Source organism: Schistocerca nitens, chromosome 1 (assembly GCF_023898315.1).
Source record: "Schistocerca nitens isolate TAMUIC-IGC-003100 chromosome 1, iqSchNite1.1, whole genome shotgun sequence".
NCBI classification, from domain to species: Eukaryota; Metazoa; Arthropoda; class Insecta; order Orthoptera; family Acrididae; genus Schistocerca; species Schistocerca nitens.
The window spans coordinates 793,646,928-793,671,563 of NC_064614.1; the positions used below are offsets into that span (position 1 = coordinate 793,646,928).

The 24,636-nt window shown below is 41.9% G+C and overlaps 1 protein-coding gene across 1 annotated transcript in view; it reads right to left on the reverse strand.

Annotated features, from left to right (window-relative positions):
* The window catches only part of LOC126262357 (peroxidase-like), a 291,332-nt gene that overhangs the window by 54,204 nt on the left and 212,492 nt on the right, over positions 1-24,636 (reverse strand). The window contains exons 7-10 of the mRNA XM_049958941.1: positions 12,634-12,807; positions 12,197-12,275; positions 10,136-10,281; positions 3,045-3,172 (exon numbers count right to left, since the gene is read on the reverse strand). Of these exons, the coding sequence (XP_049814898.1) occupies positions 3,045-3,172; positions 10,136-10,281; positions 12,197-12,275; positions 12,634-12,807 (527 nt within the window). The remainder of the gene's footprint in view (positions 1-3,044; positions 3,173-10,135; positions 10,282-12,196; positions 12,276-12,633; positions 12,808-24,636) is intronic.

Consider the following 24,636-nt stretch of genomic DNA (forward strand, 5'->3'; position numbering starts at 1 on the left):
TTTTTCCGCTTGCTATTCGAGAGTGGAAGGGTCGGGAAATAGCCTGGGAATGGTTCTATGAAACCTTCCGCTAAACACATTAGTGGGATTTGCAGAGTAGTCATGTATATGTAGGTTTATGTTCACCTCTTTCGACCGTTAAGCAGTTATCGTATTACGTGATCGAGATGTACACATCTCGGCTGTGATTCGTAACCTGCAACGCGCCGGATGCAGATATTCTGACTACTAGGCGTTATTTTTAGTGCGATCAAGGCAATTTTATTAAAAACATATTTGAATGAATTACGCGCCGGATGCAGTTCTTATGATGACTGCTAGGCATTATTTTTAGTGCGATCAAGACAATTTTATTAAAAACATATTTGAATGAATTACATCTCATGCTCCAAGCGACAATGTGATGATACACTTATTGAAAGGTTCAAAAAAAAAAAAAAATTGAGTTTGATTTCAAACACGTACCCGAATCATACGATAATAGTTGGTGGTGACTTTAATTTACCCTCGATATGTTGGCGAAAATACATATTTAATTCCGGAGGTACGCATAAAATATCATCCAAAATTGAGCTAAACGCATTCTCTGAAAATTATCTCGAGCAATTAGTTAATGAGCCCACGCGAATAGTAAACGGTTGTGAAAACACACTTGACCTCTTAGCAACAAATAATCCTGAGTTAATAACGAGCAACAAAACCGATTCAGGGATTTGTGAACACAGGGCTGTCGTAGCAAGATTGAATATTGTAATCCCCAAATCCTCGAAAAACAAGCGAAAAATATAACTATTCAAAAAGGCAGATAAAAATTCACTTGACGCCTTCCTGAGAGACAATATCCACTCATTCCAAATTAATAATATAAGTGTAGACCAGATGTGGCTTAAATTCAAAGAAATAGTATCGGCAGCAATTGAGAGATTCATACCAAATAAATTAACAAACGGCGGAGCTGATCCTCCTTGGTACACAAAACGGGTTAGAACACTGTTGCAGAAACAGCGAAACAAACATGCCAAATTCAAACAGACGCAAAATCCCCAAGATTGGTGATCTTTTACAGAGGCTCGAAATTTAGCGCGGACTTGAATGCGATATGCTTATAACAGTTTCCACAACGAAACTTTGTCTCGAAACCTGGCAGAAAATCCAAAGCGATTCTGGTCGTATGTGAAGTATGTTAGCGGCAAGAAACAATCAATGCCTTCTCTGCGCGGTAGCAATGGAGATACTATCGAAGACAGTGCTGCCAAAGCAGAGTTACTAAACACAGCCTTCCGAAATGCCTTCACAAAGAAGACGAACTAAATATTCCAGAATTCGAATCGAGAACAGCTGCCAACATGAGTAAAGTAGAAGTAAATATCCTCGGAGTAGTGAAGCAACTTAAATCACTCAATAAAAGCAAGTCTTCTGGTCCAGACTGTATACCAATTAGGTTCCTTTCGGAGTATGCTGATGCATTAGTTCCATACTTAACAATCATATACAACCGTTCTTTCGACGAAAGATCCGTACCCAAAGACTGGAAAGTTGCACATGTCACACCAATATTCAAGAAAGGTAGTAGGAGTAATGCACTAAATTACAGGCCCATATCGTTAACGTCGATATGCAGCAGGATTTTAGAACATATATTGTGTTCTAACGTAATGAAGTACCTCGAAGAAAACGGTCTATTGACACACAGTCGACATGAGTTTAGAAAACATCGTTCCTGTGAAACACAACTAGCTCTTTATTCACATGGAGTGCTGAGTGCTATTGACAAGGGATTTCAGATCGATTCCGTATTTCTGGATTTCCGGGAGGCTTTTGACACTGTACAACACAAGCGGCTCGTAGCGAAATTGCCTGCTTATGGAATATCGTCTCAGTTGTGTGACTGGATCTGTGATTTCCTGTCAGAGAGGTCACAGTTCGTTGTAATTGACGGAAAGTCATCGAGTAAAACAGAAGTGATTTCTGGCGTTCCCCAAGGTAGTATTATAGGCCCTTTGCTGTTGCTTATCTATATAAACGTTTTGGGAGACAATTTCAGCAGCCATCTTCGGTTGTTTTGCAGATGACGCTGTCGTTTATCGACTAATAAAGTCATCAGAAGATCAAAACAAACTGCAAAACGATTTAGAAGAAATATCGGAATGGTGCGAAAAGTGGCAGTTGACCTTAAATAACGAAAAGCATGAGGTCATCCACATGAGTGCTAAAAGAAACACGTTAAACTTCGGCTACACGATAAATCAGTCTCATCTAAAAGCCGTAAATTCAACTAAATACCTAGGTATTACAATTACGAACAATTTAAATTGGAAGAAACACATAGAAAATGTTGTGAGGAAGGCTAACCAAAGACTGCGTTTCATTGGCAGGACACTTAGAAAATGTAACAGACCTACTAAGGAGACTGCATACACTACGCTTGTCCGTCCTCTTTTAGAATACTGTTGCGCGGTGTGGGATCCTTACCGGATAGGACTGACTGAGTACATCTAATAAGCTCAAAGAAAGGCAGCACGTTTTGTATTATCGCAAAATATGGGAGAGAGTGTCACAGAAATGATACAGGATGTGGGGTGGACATCATTAAAAGAAAGGCGTTTTTCGTTGCGACGGAATCGTCTCACGAAATTCCAATCACCAACTTTCTCCTTCGAATGCGAAAATATTTTGTTGACACCAACTTAGATAGGGAGGAACGCTCTCAAAGATAAAATAGGGGAAATCAGAGCTCGTACGGAAAGATATAGGTGTTGATTCTTTCCGCGCGGTATACGAGATTGGAATAATAGAGAATTGTGAAGGTGGTTCGATGAGCCCTCTGCCAGGCACTTTAATGTGATTTGCAGATTATCCATGTAGATGTAGATGTAGATGTAAAACTTCACCTTACAAAGCGGGCTGAGTCAGCGAAAAATTCGTGTCAGCACAAGAACAGCGAGAATGCAGTAGAAAAAGAAAGTAAATAAGTCATCCACTTGACAGTGAATGGGCGCCAGCGGAATGTTCTGCGCCGTATGTAGAGCGCGACGGCCCCTGACCTGGAAGAGGGTCTCGTCGTCCCAGTGGGGGTTGACCTGGGCCAGTCCGTTGGCGAGGCGGTTGTGCTCCCGCGCCATCAGCGTGTGCATACACGCCAGCACCAGCTGTTCGTTCACTCGAATCTCACCTGCAACACAGGCGCATTATTGCTTTCTAAACAAAACTGTAGTCAAAGATTTCACATCCAAGTTTTACTTATTTACTGACCTGCTTCATTAGAGTTCGTTGCTTAATAAATTTTGCGGAACATGTAACTAAAAAAACTATGGCTTTGTTTCTTTCGTAAACATGTAAAACAGAATTTTTGTAACAAACGCAAATATGATGTTCCAAAACCAATAGCAATCGTATACTGTCCACTGACAAATTTGTAACATCTCTAGCTGCTAATATACTGTTTTCTAGCAGTGTTGATTCTTCAAGTAGCCTATAAACTTCATAGGCTTATCCCATCATTTTATATAGTCTGCGGTGATAGCATTAATAGCACACTTAATCTGCTTACCCATAGAGAAAACGATGAGCAAGAGATCGTGTTCGCACTACAAAAAGTGTCTGGCAATTTATTGAAAGTATGACATTCTATCAGCCATACTGAATCCTTTATCTACTCAATCCCATATCATTGGAAAATTGAGGTTGGAAAAATGAAGATCCCTAATTCAACAACATTGGTTGACTTACAGGTGATAGAGGAGTTTGATTCTTTTTAAGAATATTATCATGTAGAGGTCTGATAATTTATTACACTTTCAAAAATTTATAAGAAAGTAATATACTCCAGGGCTGTTTCCGACTGCTATTCACATATTAACTGTCATCTTAAAAATATTTATGTTCTTTAATTATACTGATGCAGTACATTAAATAATACAAGTAATTTTATAATTACGTACTGTCATCTCTACAAAACAGATAATTAAAATTCTATTTTTCAATCACTAATATTGAAATTTGAGAAACGCAGTACATTAGATAAAGATGATAAACGATTTCATGTCAATTTTAGCAGTAAGATATGTGAACAGACTTCAAGAAAGATAAAATCATTTTTTTTGTGTAATGGCACAATGTTATTTAATTAGTTTCATGTGCCATCATCACTTGCACATTTAATCGTAATAATGTGGATCGAGTCATTTTGCATTCATATTTCACATGGTTAAGTAAATAAGGTTATATGCTGACCATTTTCAAAATTTTTTATTGCAGTTGTGAATTATTAATCACTTTTATATCTTATATAAATAGAACTTTTTCTACGGGAGGTAAGAAGTTGACAAGGTGAAACCACTTCAGTTTGTGTTCAAATTTAAATTTGCTATCTGTCGGATATTCTACGTCTCTGGGTAAGTGATCAAAAATTTTGGTGACAGCGCTTTGCAACCCTTTTTGTGCTACAAACTACCTTAGTGTGGAACAATGAATATTATTTTTCTTCTGGTATTGTTATAATGTATATCACTGCCACTTTTGAACTGTGTGGGTTAATTGCAACAGTCAAAATGCTTAGCTCCTTAAACAGTGGCCTACAAGATGATCATGGGTGGGCACCACATGTTGCTCTCACAGCAGGTTTTTGAGCAACGAATACTTTCTTTCTTAAAGATGAGTTACCCCAGATCATGGTTCAAATGGTTCAAATGGCTCTGAGCACTATGGGACTTAACATCTGAGGTCATCAGTCCCCTAGAACTTAGAACTACTTCAACCTAACTAACCTAAGGACATTACACACAGCCATGCCCGAGGCAGGATTCGAATCTGCGACCGTAGCGGTCACGCGGTTCCAAACTGAAGCGCCTAGAACTGCACGGCCACTCCGGCCGGCCCCAGATTATGATTCCATATGATATTACTGAATGCAAATTGGCAAAATATGTGAACTTACTAATTTGTCGCCCCCAAGATGTGCAATAATTGAAGTGGAAATGAGGACCATTTTCATAAACTCAACTACACAAAATTTGGAAAAAAAGTTTTACTTATAAATGAGACGAATCCATTGCAGTACACGGATTTTATTAAAATCTCCTGTTTGCCTGTTTAATGTTACATTCATAACTGTGAAATTTTTGTAATCTCAATATCTACAAAAAAGAGAGACAAACAATGGTAGTGACATCTGCAAAGTCGAAACAACATACTTTTCCTCTCTGATCATTGTCGAAGTGAAGAAAACTAACACAGCTTTACAGCTTCAAAGACATTGATCAATCAGCTGTAACAGAAACCATGTGAAGAAAAAAAAAACTGGCAATGTAAAGAAACTAAAGAGATTCTTTGTTACATCATCAGAAGATGACAGAGTTCTATGGGAAGGCCCTAAAGCGTTGCGATGAACATGACACTGAAAATAATGAACTACAGTACCTTAATGAACCAAGTTGTTAAATTAGTATTTTTTCAGCAGGATAAAATAAGCTTCAACATTAAGGCTACAAAATAATTAGTCTTTAGATATTCCGTTTTAGGAAACATTAATGGTTTTTACCTATTTTTATATTTGTAACTGAAAGCTCATACATATGTTTTTCCACCATTGTATAATACATCTAGAGTTTATTTGTGAAATACAATTGTGTAAGATATTAGCAATGTATGGGTAAACTATTCAAGTAATTCAATAAAATGTTTCCTGGAAATTTGTTTTTTTGTAGTTGTTGACATTTGTGAAAACTGTCCTTAAATGGAACTGAACTGAGTTCATTTGAGAGTTCGAAAATGTAGTTTTCTCCAGTTTTAATTCTCGTCAATATGGACACCAAAAAGTTCGAAGTTTCTGTCTTAGTTATGATTTCCTCATCATGTGTTACATTTTTTTTTTATCATTTCTTCTGTTGCTGTAAGTATGTTTGGATTGATTGTAGTACTATAGTCATCTGCAAAAAGAAATAATTATGCTTGTTGTTTATTAAGTGGACGGTCGTCTACGTACACGAGAGACAATAGTGGACCTAAGACTGTGCCTTGTCGAATCCCATTAGTGATTTTTTCCCCAGTCATAAAAATCTCTCCTTCTTACCTTTGTTGCATTTTTAAAGAGAACTTTCTGCATTCTTTTCGCTAGGTATGGCATAATCCACTGGTAGGCTGTACCATCAGTTCCATAAACTCTCACTTTATCTGGGTGAATCTACATCTGCATTCCACAAGCCAGCTTACGGCGTGTGGCAGAGGGTACTTTGTATATCACTGTAACTCCTCTCCCCTTTTCCTGTTGCAGTCGCAAATGGTTCGCGGGAAGAAAAATTGTTGGTAAGCTTCTGTGTGAGTTCTAATTACTATGATTTTACATTCATAGACTTTTGGCAAGATATGTGTGAGAAACGCTATACATTGTTTGACTTTTCTACGAACGTACGCTCTCTAAATTTTAATGAGTAAACCACACCCTGATGCAGAACATCTCACTCGCACTATTGGCCACTGGAGTTGGCTGGTATCTCCGATGATGCTTTCGCGCTTGCTAAATGAAGCTGTAACGAAATGCTCTGCTCTTCTTTGGATTGTCTCTATTTCCGTCAGTCTTATCAAGTATGGACCCCAGACTGACGAGCAATATTCAAGTACGGGTTTTGTATGCTACATTCTTTGTGGATGGATTACACTTCGTGAGGGCTCTTCCAGTCAATTCCAGCCCGGCATACCTTACCTACGATAAATTTTATGTGGTCGTTTCACTTTAAATCGGTCAGTACCGTATTTTCTGATACTTTATGACCGTGACTGCTTACAGCGATTGTTCTGCAATCGTCTAATCTTACAAGAATGGGCCTCTCCGCCTATTTATGCACAGTACGTTACATATGTTTATGCCGAGAGTCAACTGCCAATCCCTGCTCCAAACCTCTATCCTCTGCAGGTTTTGCTATATTTCGCTATAATTTTATAGAGACGGCGGAGCGGAGGTATGTCTAACACCTTCCGGAAATCAAGGAACACGGGAGCAACCTGGGCGCCGGTACTTACTGCTTTATGTGACTTACAAAGCCACATGCCTTAGACAGATCACAGAAAATACCAACCGGTGTTAATTCGTCATTTAATGCTTGTAAAACTTGGTGAATGTATGGATAAATCCCATTCTCGGTTGAGAAAATCCAAACAGATTTACTAAAGATATCATTGTTGCTCAGGTAAAATATTATACTAGATTACATCACCCTCCAAAAATAATTTGGAAAATTATGTCAGTAGTGAGATGGGCCGATTGTTATCGTTATCGCTCGTGCAACCTTTCTTATAGAGGGATTTAGCAACAGAATATTTCAGTCTCGCTGGACAAATGCCCTACATATTTCAGAAAAGACAGCATTTTGTTGTATGAATATTATTTAAATAACTCAGTGGGAATCAAAGAGACACTGTGATGTGATAAAATTATGTTTTCGCACGTCATTTATGAAACTAGAAAGCGGTTCCAAAGTATTCAAGATTTGGCCAAACTGTACACGGGCTTTCCGGGAAAAGTTTTGAATGACTTCCTTATAGTTCACGATTTTTCAAGACTGCAGTTAATTATGCTTGGAAAATTCACGGCTCCGTAATTCGCACTAATCTTTTATGACGTGATAATCTGGACCTTCCTGGTCTCCTTCTGTGGTGATGAACGGTGTTGCACATGCAGGGGATAAATGGGTTGGAGAAAACATTTAATTTATTCGCGTATCGGAACACGATGGGAACCTCACAAAAGACTTGCTGGAATTCAATTTTGGAAGCCCGGTTGCCAAAGGTAATACGAATTTTTTTTTTTACCAATTCGTCTTTCTTCCAAGACGCTACTCTACTATGATTAGTACTGCAGTTAAAAAGACGTATCGTTGTATGGGATCTTCGTATTACTCAGGAAGGGCGTTTGATTGAAAAAACGTTGAAGTGTTAGATAGCCGACTTTTACAGAGTTACTGTTACAGTGTACAATTAGTTTACTACGTAAGAAGGAAGTTTTTAAAGTCCCGTCGACAACGAGGTCGTTAGAGGCGCAGCTGCAGTTCGGATAGTTACGTGGAACAATTAGGAATTGAAGAAATCATTCTGTTAATCATCCAAAACTACTCAGTGGCTTGGGTGGTTAGTAACTTCTCCAGAATATGAGCGCTGCCCACATGCGCTCGGATGTTACTTAACAGGAAGAATGCAGAAAGTTAGACTAACCATTCCAAGTAATTTTTAGAGGCAGGCCGATTCATATTCAGATGAGAATAAATAAATGTTCTGCAAGGATCACGGCGAGTCTTCTACACTCTCTTCTTTGCCTACAAGTGGTCTGATTATAATCAGAACTGCGAGCAAAACGAGTTCTTTTTTGCCAATGGTGAAGGTGTTAATTATAAATCAAGAGAAAAATCCGTACAAGAAGTTACAACGAAAGTTATTAAAAAGGATTACGTAAAAGGATTACTTTTAACTTCGGAAAGACAGAACATACACTGTTTTTTAGAGCTAAAAGGGGAGAATCAGTGGTGAGTATAATATACCACCAGGAATGAAGTAACACAAGGGATTGCTCTATGATCTTGGATCCAAAAGTATTTTCTTTTTTCGAATGAATTAGAGTCGGAATGCGGTAGTCAGGCACGCACAACTTAGCGCACATACAGCTTAGGGCACATACAACTTACATACAAGCTAATAACAAAGAATTTTAACATTGTGCTATTTTCTTTCGCTCTACAGCGGAGTACGCACTGTTTTCAAACATACTGGCTGATTAAAACTGTGTGCTGGACCGTGATTCGAACACAGAATCTTGTCTTTCACGGGAATTGCTGTTACCGAATGAGCAACTGCTCTTACAAATTTGTTTTAAAGGTTTGAGTCTTTCCCTTGCAGCCTTGCCTTTCACTTACCATTCTTGCATTCTCCAGCCTGGCTACTCCGCCATTAATAATACAGAATTATAATGAGACGATACGGTATTGAAGTGCTCACTCAGAGCAAAACAGCGTCATGCATCTGTTAAAAGAAATAACTAAACAAACTCTTCATTGTTCAACTATCCACGGCTTAGAGCGAGAGATCCATTCTGGAAACTATCCCCCAGGCTGTGGCTATCCCTTCTTCTGGGACTGATAGTCGAGGAAGATATATCGGAGAGCTTATGTGACTTTTGAAAACTAGGTGAGAAGAACTACAATAAGACTGCAGTCATCTGTTAATTGATGCTTTATTCACGACCGCATGTTTTTCTACATAGAAAGGAAAGCATTTCTTCTGAATACCTAGGTTTGCCGTTATAAATGGGGCCTCCTGTTTCTGATGTTCACTCTCGGTTCTGACTAGTTATTGGTATGTTGTCTCAAATAAGTTTCATAATTTTACAAGGTTTTTTATTATTTTTTGTCCTCCATCTGCATTCAGTCTGCACGTGTTGGCCCGACGGCTTAATTAACTTCTTGCTTTCCGATTTTTACTCTTGCATAACTTTTTCCTCCTGAGGATTTTTATCTTCGTACTAACGGGCCTGGTTAATGGGTTGCGTTTCCCAGACAGACGCTCTATTGGCAGTGTCTTATTTTACGCTTCTTACATTACATTTCAGTCATATTTATTACATAAACTACCGTTATTTTTGCCATAGTGCCTTAGCCCCTGCACTATTCGCTCCAGTGCTCTGCCGGTTATTATTCGTTGACCACTCCCTCCCTTTATGGGGTTGGGTTCTGTTGGGGCGTCTCCGTGTGCTAATCTATGTGACACTACTTTAGGTACTATTTATTTGGGTTTATTTTACTGGCTACCCATAATTAATTTTTTAAAGATATAGGCTACAAGAATGCTTTGCTTTCTATGTAAACCCATCTGAAGAGGTTGCTTCAGCGCAGCGAAACCGCTCGTGAATATGTCAACAATTAACAGGTGTTTGCGGTTTTATCCATGTTCAAATTACCACGAATTCCAACGGCTGTAGCTGCCTACATTGTAATGATGTAGGTGAGAAGAAGCAGAAGAGCAGAAGTAAAGCAGTGGGTGTGGGATAGTTCAGCTGATACGAGCATTGCCCTAGAAAGACAAGGTCCCACGTTGTAGGCCAAGCCCGACATATAGTTTTAATCTGACAGTAGGTTTCCGGCAGCATACTGACCTCCCTCGAAGCAGTACATGGACCTGTTGGGCCGCGTGCAGCCCTCATCCGGGATATCCAGCTTGAGTGGCAGCAGGTCCTTGAGGCCAAACTCGTTGAACACCGGGTTCATGCGTAGGAGACCGCCGTAGCCGGCACGTAGGTGCCTGTAAGTCATACAGGACCACATCTAAATCTGAACACGTAAACTAGATTATTAACTGTAATAAGTAATAATATATTTGCCAATTAGAGCCTGTCACGTCATTTAAATGATTTCAGGTAACACAACAAAGTGATATGAAAAGGAAGGAACACGCCAAATCAGTGGTAGGGACGTCGGTTGGAAGACCTAGATGTGGGAGGGCAAGATTCGTCTGTTAATAAAGTCGTCCCGAGGAAACTGCCAAAGGACTGTTAGATATGCAATGTTGGATTTCATACTAAATTAGAATTAAATAGTATAATTAACTACGTCATACACTCTGAGGAAAAAAAGAAAAGAAAACGGTGCACCATGAGGGATTTACCCGAATGAAACAGAAATCGGTGGATGTTATGTGAATGTACAGACACAAACAAATAATTACAGTTTCAGAAAAATTGGATGATTTATCCTAGAGAAAAAGCTTCACAAACTAGCAAGTCAATAACGTGTTAAAGCAGCTCTGGCCCCTACGCAAGCGGGTATTCGGCTTGGCATTGATAGCGTTATTGAATGTCCTCCTGACGGATACCGTGCCATATTCTGTTCAATTGGCATGACTCCCATAATGCTCCTAACGTTCGCAATTGGGGTGAGATTCGGTGACCTTGCTGCTGGCCAAGGCAGGGTTTGGCAAGCACGAAGTAAAGCAGTAGAAACTCTCGCTATGTGGGGCGGGCATTATCGTGCTGAAATGTGAGCCCACGAGGCTTGCCTACAAGGGCAAAAGTGCCGCGGATGACAACAAAAGGAATAATGCTGTGAAAACAAATGTTCCCTCAGATCATGACTCCTGAGTGTCACGCCATGTGGCTGGTGACAGTCAGGCTGGTATCCAGCCGCTGTCCGGGACGTCTCTAGACACGTCACCGCTGGTGATCGGGGCTCATTTGGAGGCGGGACTCATCAGTGAACGGAATTCTACTCCAGGCCGAATTCTACTTCCAGGCCGAATTCTACTTCCAGGCCGAAGGCGTGTCTGGGGACGCCCAGATTTCCGTCCCATTTGGATAACTCCTTCATGGTGCGACATTTTTCTCCTTGTCTTAGAATGTATTTAGTACCTATGTAATGATCCTAACGCTGGCATATGCCAACGGCCTTGCCAGTCATATCACCGAAGTTAAGGGCTGTCGGGCTGGGCTAACACTTGGATGGGTGAGCATCCATTCTGCCTATCGTTGTTGGTAAGTGCACTCAGCCCTTGTGAGGCAAACTGAGGAACTACCAGATTGAGAAGGAGCGTAAAGTGACACAAGGCTGGGAGAGCGGTGTGCTGGCCACATGCCCCTCCATATCCGCATCCAGTCACGCCCGTGGGCTGAGGATGACACGGCAGACGGTCTGTACCGTTGGGCCTTCATGGCCTTTTCGGGCGTAGTTTAGTTTTTAACACCGGCATAAAGAACTCTCGCCAAAAGTAGTCTGCCAGGATCAAATACAGATCTTCATTTAAAGGAACATTGCGAATATACGCCTGGGACACGGCATTGTATGGAAGCTAGTGAGTCATGGACTACTTGAAAACTGAGGTAATGAGATAATATTAGCGCTTCGCTTCCAATCTGCGATCCATATTTCTCAAACGAAAATGCAAAGGAGGAAAAAATGGTTCTTCGTTTTCTTTTAGGAAGAAAATAAACAGAAATTGAACGTAAATTTGGCATCAGCCTTGTTGGAATATTAAATCTACAGCTTACTACATAATTCAAGTAAAGGTGAGATTGTCATAATTACTGTGTGGCCCGGTATTACCTTCGTCTTTTAACGTGTTACTAATTCTCGAAATTTAGTAATTCCACAATTAACTATGACATCAGTACCTACTGTGCCGTCACGTCCAAACTCTATGCTACTAAGAGAGGCTACTCACTTACCTGGCAAACTTCTCTGTGACTCCGTATACCGTGTTGCCATCGAGCACGCCAGTTAATGTGTTGAACGGCACCCTGGAGCCTGGAAGAAAGAGTGCAGTAACCACTTAAATTCCACTTTCTCATGAGACTCTGCAGAACCTCAGACTGCCTTTTGTATAATATTATCACATTAGTTTCTGAGAGTAAGGAACAATCGAGGACTGACAGCATATCTCTACACGGTATATCTCAAGGATCAGAGCTAACGGTTGATCACAAGACATTTAATGTAGTGCACAACAATGTACAATAGACGTGGTTAAAGAGATCCTTAAACTGAAGATACACCACGATAAAGAAGTAACGAAACCAGAAAAATGGGATTAGGGCGAGCACCGACGAATGTAGGCAGTCAGTAGTTTGCTTTCTTCAGTTGCCGATGGAGCTTTTCGGCTTACCGAGTCTGCAGCCGGGCCTCGCCCCGGGGAAACCCCTGACGAAGTCCTGGCAGCGGACGTTGAACAGGCTGTAGAAGTAGTCGTCTTCTGGAATGAGGATGTCCAGGCAGTAAGGGTTGCGCAGGTGCGGCGGCCGGTGGCAGCACTCCTCTGGCTCGTTGCGGTTAAGGGGGTCTGCAACAGAAATGACTTACGGTCAAAATCCAAGATTCTCGAACCCATTTTACAGTGCGTCGCTGAATGGCTTAATCTTAAAATGTCGAAATCGAACTTTCCAACAATAGTCAAGAAACCTTATCATTAGGGGCAGTCAATGAAAACGAGACAAATCGGAAAAAAGTAAGTAAAGTGTTTCTTATTTCAAAAGTAAAACCATAAGTGTTAATACATTTATCCACTGTGCGACAAAATGACCAATGCCTTCATAGAAAAATGTACGCGGTTGCCTATGGAACCATGACTGTACCCAGCAAAACTACGGCCACGAATGCATTTCTTCGTGGCTCCAAAACAATAGAAATCACATTCACGATACCGTCCCGGTATCTCCCCACGCCATTTCCACATTTGTGGGACAGTGAAGAAAGACATTCGTGATCGTCGACTTGCGTCGGACCAGGAGATGCACACCTGGCCAGAATCATGGTTACATAACCAACAGGACACTTGTCCATGAAGACACTGACCGTCTTGTCGCATTGTGGGGTAAATGTGTTCACAGTTAGGGCTATTACTTTTGAAATAATTAGCAGTTTACTTATTTTTTTCACCATTTGTGTCGTTTTCGTTTGACTGTCCCTTAAGGACCTATGCCTCCGATACACACCTCATGTGGTTATATTGAGAGTATTATTAGAGGAATTTGGGATTACACAGACACTTACTGATTGTCGTTCCTGCCACTCATCATTCATAGATAAAACGGAGAGATTTTGAAATGATACTGATTCACTGAGTCCTTCATCACGGCAGTATATAATGGTTGGCAGAATACTGATAAATGTATTTATATCGCTGCAATGAGACTTGAGAGCAAAAGGCCTGAGGGAGAGAGGGCATACCGCCTGCAATACGACCTGTCGTAACAACTCAGGTGTTGAAACCGACGTTCGGGTAGATGACAGCTTTAATGCGAAACAACCCGCAATCTCGACTCCAGCGTATTGTAGCCAATCTGAATACAAGAGTTAATCACAGAGTTTTGATTAATCAAACTGTGACTGAGAAACTTAGCGATGGAGTTAATCCTTTCGCAGTATGACACATTTTTAACCAAAGATGGCTGACTAGGCGCAGCCCGTGGTTGTGGAAGTCTGCATATTTGGCGATTCAGGAAACTTTCTACTCCGAAAAGCACCTCATCGTCATTCCGGAAATATGTGCCACGCAATGGATTGTTCGTCCAAGGAAAGAGGAAGAAGTCACGGAGTATCATGAAGGATAGTACGGGTCGTGAGGAAGAACAAGTCCTGGGCAGAATGATGTGGAACTGTGACGTGGAGCGAAACCACCTTCTTAAACAGCTTCCCGCAATGCTTCGTCTTGACAGTCTCCCGTTAACTAGTCGGGAAACACATTGCCTAAAAGCGATGTGGCGGTCACTTCTCCACTTACAATAAAGCACTTATCTTGTCCATAGGTGCCGATTTAATTTCTTGTCGAAATTTCTGTAGTACGTTTGTGTGACAGTTTTCCTTTTAGAAGCATAATCTGTTAGCACTGCACCAAACTAGTCCCTATAAATAAATAAAAAAGGAATTAAATTAACATACACCGTCATCTTGGCCGATAATTGTTCGTCTTCACATTTTCGGGCGATGGGAAGTCAAAATATTCCCATTCCTTGGTTCGGTCTTTGCTCTTAGGACTCCTCCATGGCGGTTAGCTGGGTAAAGAAGTCATTTGCATTACCTGATACAGTTCCAACATTTCAACTGCTGCTCCGACTCGGCTCGCAATTTGAGTGTGTGTGAAAAGTTGCGGAACCCAGCAGTGGCGAACGTCGGCCACTGTCCAATTACTGAAAACTGATCCGTGACCATTTCCACTTTTTCCACAGTAACCTCAATTATAATATGTCGGTCTTTGATCACCAGGACCTCCACTTCTCTAATGATTCCTGGTTCTAAACAGAAACATGTTCTGCCACTTTCCTTTTACATTGAGTCTGCGCGTACTCGTCGTTATCGATCTCGTCCAAATTGGTGATACAAGCAGGTGCGTGGCCAGAAATGAAAGTGACAGAAGAGGGAGTTCCAGATGGCCAAGGGTGTAGAAAAAACAGCATTCCGGCGCCGTCGGTTGAGGCATGATCTACTTACGTTAGCGTAATTTTTCATCCAGCGGTTGGCGCAATGAATACAGTACAGAACGGATTCAGTGGATCGTGAGGCAGAGTCCCTAGGCGGAAACTTCTTTTATTTTTACTTCACTTACACCGGAAATAAACCGAAAATGAACAAAGTAACCCACTCGTATACAGCGCAGCATGCTGTAGCCCTCACTGGAAAATTATGGCGAAGAGTATACGTATGCCTGCAAGAGAGTACTGACTCTTGCGGACCGCGGATTCAAGAAACGGTGGGTGAGTACGTGGCAAATATAGAAATCTCGTCATTACTTCTTCAAAATCTGGGAAACTTACAACACCGTCACATAAAAATTGCCTGATGTGATGAAGACTTACGTGAAGGAGAACAAATTTCTTCTGTTAATCGGATCTGCAACTATACGACGAGAGTTTTCGAGGTGAAGGACGATTGCCATCGTGCAGTATTAAAATGATCCAACCAGATGCATTTCGTTGGTGCAATTATGCGATGTCTGTTGATACGATCAGATAAGGAATTCGATCAAAAACCTTATATACTGCTCTTAACGAGAGAGAAAAAGAAATCACTTCTCGAGAAAACTGCATTGAAATACATTCCATTGTACATCACCAGCACATGATACGCGCTCTGCTGCCAAAACTGTGCAATGAATATAGACTATGTTTGTTTTCTATAGAATCTTTAGAACAAACATGGAATTGTAAAAATGTGGCGTTTATAATGTGTGCAAAATGAGAAAATTACTGATTACTCTGTTTTTACGATGAATCCACAAGTCGTCGTTCTTCCGCACCAGCCTAGCACCAGCCTAGGCTTTTGTTCATTCAGCTGTGCGTTGATTTCTAGCTGATGTCTGCCCACTCAGCTCAGCAGATACAAGCCCAGGATAGGATATTAGCGACCCTGGAGCCACTGCTAGTTTCTGGCGAGCAGGGGCGGCCGTTTCCCAGTACGGAGTGATGTCGCATTGGCTGCCTGGAGTGTCCTCAGTCGCACTCTGAATTCTATGGTGATCTTTGACGATCCATCTGTGAAGTACCTGTTTTGGTAGTCATGTGGTCAGTTGACCTCCTCCCTACGACCTGTTAGGTTTCAGCACCTGCAGTACTTTGAGTGTTGAACAGGAACATTGAACCCGAGAAACCATGTTGCTGGCTCATGCGCTGAAATTCAGTGCTGGCAGTACCCTATTAACCCTGCTACTTGGTGTTGTCAGAAGGAAGTCAGCTTCTCCATCAACAGATGGTGGGCAACAAGCAGCATGCAGTTGACCAGGTGAAGATCATCATCTTGAGTACATAGACTGTGCTGGAGCTTCTACGTCATAGATTCACTACAGTGTTTCAATCATGGAATCGAGAGCTATTACTGTGAATGCCATCAATCCCAATGATCAACTCATCTTGAGGGCTGGAACGCTGGAGTATTTATTGGGGTAAGAGTGAGGCTATGACGTGAGGCTCAGTTCGTAATGACCACATGTGTTCTAATTCTGCTATATTGACCTAACAGGCTGTTAACTGCCGCGTAGGTTCCTTACTACGTGTTCTGGTGTAAAAGATAAGAGTTTCTTGCACCGTGTCTTATGAGCTAACGGATATGATTGTTTCGCTTCCTTTGGTTTCTGTCGCAGGCTTCTGCCTGATAAATGCATATTCTCACTCAGAAGGTGGTATCGTAACGTGTCGAGGGCCTGACCCACTCACAACATACTGGTTCGCTTCCGGCTTCCGACTCTGTCTCTGGCATGGCAAAGTTAATGAGTTTTAGTAAAATTTCTACCCCTCACTATTCAGTGTCGTAAAACTATGTTAAAAATGGCTGATGCCTCGCCCAGCTTGCGCCGAAAACGCTATTTTCTCTAAAAGCTTTGCCATCGGGAGCTTCGACTTCTTTCACTCTCATTTCCGGCGAAGACCTGAAAATACCATACATTTGGGCAAAACAGATGATGACAAGTATGCGCGGACTCCTGTTAGTCATTCATCCTTGTTTGGCTGTCACCTAACCGCTAGGTTATGCCGTACACTTCCAGCAGCTCAGCATGAATTTTTGCAGCATTGTTCCTCAACAAATGTCGAAAACGAAGTACTGTACGATACATAACTATATCCCTGGCTGCGCCATTTTGTTTTGTTTACTCTAGCAGTGTGCCACGGTAGTGTGGCGATGGATTTCATTGTGACCTAGGACTGTGGACATGTGCCGCAAACAAACAAAGAAATTAATTGAGTAACTTTATTTTTTGAGCTGATGATTAAAATATTGTGTCTGAATCTCGTATTAGTCTTCAGTACTGCTGGAGTGATTAAAACTTAGTTGGTTTTAGCTGTACGTAGTATGAGTTTTTAATTAAAAATTCGTCTATGGAACATCGTAACCCAGGAGATCACCATCTTGAACTGTTCGGCTGCCGAACGATTTCTGCAGAGGTAATGCTATTACGAGAGACATTTGAAGTTTGTTTTGCTACGTCATACATTTCCTGCAATTAGGCGGCGCGCGGGGTAGCCGGGTGGTCTAGGGCGCCTTGCCACTGTTGGCGACCCCCCCCCCCCCTTTTCCCCGTCGGAGGTTCGAGTCCTTCCTCGGGCATGGGTGTGTGTGTTGTCCTTAGCGTAAGTTAGTTTAAGTAGTATGTAAGCTTAGGGACCGATGCCCTTAGCAGTCTGGTCCCACAGGATCTTACCACAAATTTCCAAAATTTCCAAATATCAAAGATTTTTGTGACTGAATATTGAACTCTTTTATGGCGCAATCATATCTTTATTAATGAGGAACAATGGTATTTTTTGTCCTAGTGTTGTGTCACAATATCTCAGATTGTGACGAAAACGTCTCTGATAACATTTCATCAGTGAATATGAATACTGTCAAGGAGAGGAGAAAACGCCGAACAAGATTATTGTGGGTGTTATAAGTATTATCCATAATCTTTCAATGACCTGTCGTTCTGCTGAAGCGAACTATTTTTACTTCTCGAGAAACTATTAAATATATTGTGATATTGTTCTGTTAAATTTATCAGCCAAACTTCAGAAATCTTTGATGAAGTCGACAGTCGCTTCTCAACAAATATGCTTCCTTGTCGAAGGTTTAAGGTGAAAATTTTGAATTATTATTCTTGTAGCAGTATACCAGTAACGAAAAACGTAGCCACTAACGTTCTCACTTCACTTCAGTGATATATACTATTTACAGGTCTAACTGTAAACAATACATTATTAAAAATCCAATTCACTATTAAATTTGTTGGAGTAAACCTAAAAACAAATAACGGTGTTTGATCTAGAGTTATTCTTTCTGATCGCGTATTAATTGCTGTTGTAAAAAGGTTACTGCCCCAAGAACAGATGAAACACCTGCTATCTTCTTCTTTGAAATTTAAGTCCCTAGCGGCTACAATAAACTAATCTGTTTCATGCAATTGATAATGCCTTGAAGGTCTGAAAGTAGCTTTTTTTGCACTTTGTGCATGACTACTGAGTATTAAGTGCGAGACTCGTTTAACTCGGGAATATTCAGATGTTATTATTTAATTACTGTTTCTTTATTATTTCATTTCAGTATCTAAAATACCTGTTATATCGGTAGGTATGGGTATACCTGGTAGGTAATGTCTGGTAGAAAATTCGACGTCATTGTTTGACCAAACTGAGGAAATTTTAGGTTTCTACCAGCTCAAGCTGAGTCCCATTCAAAGGTTAATTTCACCAGGCGCAAGACTTCTGAAAAGTCTCGAAGAGTAAATAAAACTCTAAAAGGGTTATGAGGCACAATCGGATGGCTCATTTTTTAATGGTGTGCCAACTCAAAGAATTTTCAATTAGAACCTAAAGGCACCCACTTGAAATGCTCGATGACATAAGTGGAAAGGTTTTAAATATTGATCTCGAGTTCAGTTTATGAAATTTTCTAAGGCCACAATGTTCCATGAGTTCAGATATAGCTGGAGTCCTATTTAACAACAGGTAGAAAAATGATACCATCGGAAATTCGTTCCGAGAATTCCTTAGCTCAGAGCAGGCGAGAGGAACAAGAAACTCTGTAAACGAATTTTAAGTGATTTCATTCCATCCGATAGTTGTTCTGTGGAAAATGTAAGAGAACTGACAAGAGGGAGGAACTGCAGTGATCTCGTATTTCATACGCCAGAGATACTATTATGACCATTGCTTGTACAGGGATGTCTTTGGTTCAGTGCCGTAGCGATACCGTGACCGAGGACTAAACACTGTCGCAATATACTATCAACAAGGTTTCTTCATTTTAATACGCATCAATTACACGATCACCACTTACATTCGACAAAATCGTGCAATAACTACACACAGATGGCAGGTGGCAGTACTAGAAGGGAAGGGTACATAAAACGTGTCGGGAGACGTGAGAAAACAGTGCAGTCGTTGTCGTAATGTGGAAACGAAGCGACTTATCTGACATCCAAAAGGGCGTGCTCATTAGCTTTCGGGGCAAGGTTGGAAGCATTTCCGAAAGGGATAAGTTTCTAAACTGTTCGCGTGCAGCTGCTGGTAAAGTATACAGAGCAGAGCAAAATGTCACTATCCAAAACCGGCGCCGAAGCTTCGGAGATGTATACGGGCGAATAGACGTGCAGCTGTTGACCAACTGACCGCCCAGATGAACCAAGGGGGTACCAGCAGTGTCTCTTCAACGACTGCTGCGTGTGGGCCTCCGCAGCAAGCGCTTGGTTCATGCACCCACGCCGACTGCTGTTCATCGGTGACGAAAGCTAGAATTTGCACGGCAATACCGCAAATGGGCGTCCACTGAATGGCGACAGATGGTCTTTACAGATGACTTACGCTTTATGATCCATCGGCGTGTAGAGCGTGAAGCGTCTGAAAGGAAGCAAGGAGTGAGTGTTATGGTCTGTGGAATGTTTTCGTGCCATTCTTTGGGCAATCTAGTTATTCTGGAAGCAGATTGGATCCAAACAAGTATGCATCTATCCTTGGAGACCATGTCCACCCCTTTATGCAGTTTGTTTTCCTTCGGCATGACGGCATCTATCAGCAGAACAATGCAACGTGCCACAACAGGTGACAGTGTACGTACGAGGTTCGAAGAGCACCAGGATGAGTTTACTGTACTCCCTTAGCTATCAAACTCCTCGGATTTAGACCCATTCAAGACTCTGTGGGACCACCTCGATCGGACGGTTCGTGCCACGGATCCTCAACCAAGAAACCTTATGCAGCTGTCTATTCGACTGGAGTCAGCGTGGCTCCACATTACTTTCGGTACCTTCGAGACCCTCCCTCACTGATCTCTTCCAGCACACCCTGCAGCGGTCATTCAGGGTTTCGACAGGCGATAACATTAATGCGACTGGTCAGCGTATTTCTCGTCTGTCGTACATAAAGAGCACGGCTATGTGAGTGATTCACGGTTTTATGAGAGTGTAACACCACTTACAAAGCGTTAAGACGTATTGTTGGAGCAGAAGAAAATATTAGAGGAGGATTTTTTAATTAGAAAAGGTCAGTTCTTAATAATGGTGTTCCTACTCTTCTGGGGAAAGGGAGGGCATCACATTTTTTTGCATTTATTTATTTATATATTCAAAAATATACAGTTTTTTGGAAAAAGGCTGTGTTAAATTATGCAGAAGGTACTGTGTAACATTTACTGAAAGTTTGAAACAAATATGTTTGGATGATCCTTAGAAAACATGTAATTAGTATGAGAAAATATAAGTTTTGGGAATCGAGCGACAAAGATTGGATTAACTTTTTAGTGCATTCCAGGTCCATAGGATGGATTATCTTCATCCTCTGCAATCTCCTCCTCCAGCTTCCTCTTGTTCCGCCTCCTGTTTACTCTTGCTTGTATTTCTAGACTCTTTACAGCCCTGTCTGCAGCCCGAAGGCGTTCCTTGTCTAAAGCAAGCATCGCTCGTACCATATTAGAACCTATCTTCATTCCCATATCTCTAAATACCTTGCACCTTACAATGTTGCCATCATTGAAAGTCGCAACAGCATCATACACACCAAAGTGAAGTGTTTCTATTCCAACAAATACAGTCTTGGGGATTCTCGACCATATAACACTATTTACACTTTCATTGGGGTTTTGAGTTTTTCTGTGAATACACTTTTTCAACAGTTCAGGTGCTGCTAAGTCTCTGAAAATAGGTTTTATCACCTCCATTATTGCATGAGGCAGACTATGCTTATGAGTGTACACTTCACCAGTTAGCAGTCCTTTGTTATATTTACACCGTCTTCTTCTTTGGGACACAAGCTATGTTGGGGATTTTCATCGTCTTTATTGTTTACAGTAATAACACATACCTTTGGCTTTCCAACATTTCTCCTTTTCTTAAAAGCCTTCAGAGGATTTCTAATAACTTTACTTTTACTCATTATTATACTTCAACAAAACAGAGACTCAAGAAACAGAATTAATTACGAATATTTTCGAGATAACGACAGAGTAAATAAACATGAAACAATCGACAATCACATCAGCGATATATATTGAACCATCACAGGTTAGCCACAACACATACTTTATCTCACATCACTAAAATGTACCTGATGAACACGGACGTTAATAATAACACCATTTGACAGCAGTTTAACAGCGCCACAGTGGGTCACGCCCATGTAGAACACATTTCAAAAACAATTTAAAAATAGTTGTAGTCTTCGGAATTGAATAAATTATATATCTATTAAAAGGTAATAGTCTGCAGATTCAGAAAACGGAAAAAAGTAAAAATTGAACTTTTCATGATTTTGAGCCTTTCCGGAGCCCCTTAAAACGAACTGGCTGTGTCGTACTATTTTCTCAATAAACTCGTGTCGTCTTCGCGCTGTTGTTCTCCTAAGTGAACTTTTTTCGTCACTTCTTTGCAAGACTCCTTGGTTGGTGGTTATATCTATCCATTTTAACAGCCATCAGCAGTACCATACTTCAAATCCTTGAAGAGATTTCATTTTCACTTATTGTTCGCGTTCCTTACTTCCTAAATATCTGTATAATCTTGTTTCTTTTATTTTATTTCCTCTGATTTTGGTATTTACTTCTTTTGATTAAGCACAAGCGTACTGCTGTCTCTTTTTAGTTTATTTCGACATTTTGTTTCTACATTTATTCTGATACCTGTACTCAGTTATTGTATGTTCTTTGTAGATGCTGAAAGGGGAGGAGACGCTGCAAACTTGTCTAACACATTTAAGAATTCTAGCTTCTCTTTGTACATTTCTCACCTTTAGGATTGCCGTTTGTTCAAAAAATTGGTTCAAATGGCTCTGAGCACTATGAGACTTAACTTCTGAAGTCATCAGTCCCCTAGAACTTAGAACTACTTAAACCTAACTAACCTAAGGACATCACACACAGCCATGCCCGAGGCAGGATTCGAACCTGCGACCGTAGCGGTCGCGCGGTTCCAGACTGTAGCGACTAGAACCGCTCGGCCACTCCGGCCGGTGTTTGTTCTTTGTATAATTCTTTATTTATTCTTAGTCTAGTTTAACGATCTTTAGAATTACCATTAGTTTGTTCCGGCTGTCAGTGTCAAATGTTTTCCTGAAGTCCACGAAAGTTACGTAAATTTTTATGTTGACTGAAGTTTTCTGAGCTGTAATGCGAAGGCTTCAACTAAACTGGAATCAGTTTTGTTCTTAATGCGTCTGTGTTTCAGTCTTGTTAATACACTCCTGGAAATGGAAAAAAGAACACATTGACACCGGTGTGTCAGACCCACCATACTTGCTCCGGACACTGCGAGAGGGCTGTACAAGCAATGATCACACGCACGGCACAGCGGACACACCAGGAACCGCGGTGTTGGCCGTCGAATGGCGCTAGCTGCGCAGCATTTGTGCCCCGCCGCCGTCAGTGTCAGCCAGTTTGCCGTGGCGTACGGAGCTCCATCGCAGTCTTTAACACTGGTAGCATGCCGCGACAGCGTGGACGTGAACCGTATGTGCAGTTGACGGACTTTGAGCGAGGGCGTATAGTGGGCATGCGGGAGGCCGGGTGGACGTACCGCCGAATTGCTCAACACGTGGGGCGTGAGGTCTCCACAGTACATCGATGTTGTCGCCAGTGGTCGGCGGAAGGTGCACGTGCCCGTCGACCTGGGACCGGACTGCAGCGACGCACGGATGCACGCCAAGACCGTAGGATCCTACGCAGTGCCGTAGGGGACCGCACCGCCACTTCCCAGCAAATTAGGGACACTGTTGCTCCTGGGGTATCGGCGAGGACCATTCGCAACCGTCTCCATGAAGCTGGGCTACGTTCCCGCACACCGTTAGGCCGTCTTCCGCTCACGCCCCAACATCGTGCAGCCAGCCTCCAGTGGTGTCGCGACAGGCGTGAATGGAGGGACGAATGGAGACGTGTCGTCTTCAGCGATGAGAGTCGCTTCTGCCTTGGTGCCAATGATGGTCGTATGCGTGTTTGGCGCCGTGCAGGTGAGCGCCACAATCAGGACTGCATACGACCGAGGCACACAGGGCCAACACCCGGCATCATGGTGTGGGGAGCGATCTCCTACACTGGCCGTACACCACTGGTGATCGTCGAGGGGACACTGAATAGTGCACGGTACATCCAAACCGTCATCGAACCCATCGTTCTACCATTCCTAGACCGGCAAGGGAACTTGCTGTTCCAACAGGACAATGCACGTCCGCATGTATCCCGTGCCACCCAACGTGCTCTAGAAGGTGTAAGTCAACTACCCTGGCCAGCAAGATCTCCGGATCTGTCCCCCATTGAGCATGTTTGGGACTGGATGAAGCGTCATCTCACGCGGTCTGCACGTCCAGCACGAACGCTGGTCCAACTGAGGCGCCAGGTGGAAATGGCATGGCAAGCCGTTCCACAGGACTACATCCAGCATCTCTACGATCGTCTCCATGGGAGAATAGCAGCCTGCATTGCTGCGAAAGGTGGATATACACTGTACTAGTGCCGACATTGTGCATGCTCTGTTGCCTGTGTCTATGTGCCTGTGGTTCTGTCAGTGTGATCATGTGATGTATCTGACCCCAGGAATGTGTCAATAAAGTTTCCCCTTCCTGGGACAATGAATTCACAGTGTTCTTATTTCAATTTCCAGGAGTGTATGTTCTAAGTGTTAGAATGCTCAAAGTCCTGTGGCCTAAAATGTAGCTGCTTTGTTCTTCTTTGCAGTTATTAACATGATGCGTGACTGCCAAGAATTCAACCGATACGACAGAAGAAAATATTTTGTGAGCTATATAGTCTTGAGAAATAAGAACATCTTTAGTGAAAGGAAACAGAATCAGAGCAAAACATCATATCCGGAAACAGCATCGTCAGCTACAGCGGTAAAGTACATTAAAAAATCCGTGCAGAGGCCCTGCTGTTAGTACGACGGTGAAAGGAACTCCCACGCCAGCGAGGTAACCTCTTTAGCGCTATTTCGTTCGAATGTCAATGAAAGTGTCGTAGACGTCTGTAAAAACTCTTCAGCTACCGTTATCTCTTACTGAAATAACGAGCCTTAATGGCAGAGAAACCTTACAACAGTAGGGACACATCGTAAATAATTGGTATGATCGTGCAAGTTCCGCTCTGTTAACGCTTTTCTGTAATAAAATTCTTAACTACCGCTGCCTCAAAAGTGTTTGTTACGCGCAGCCAAACCATAGTCTCCACT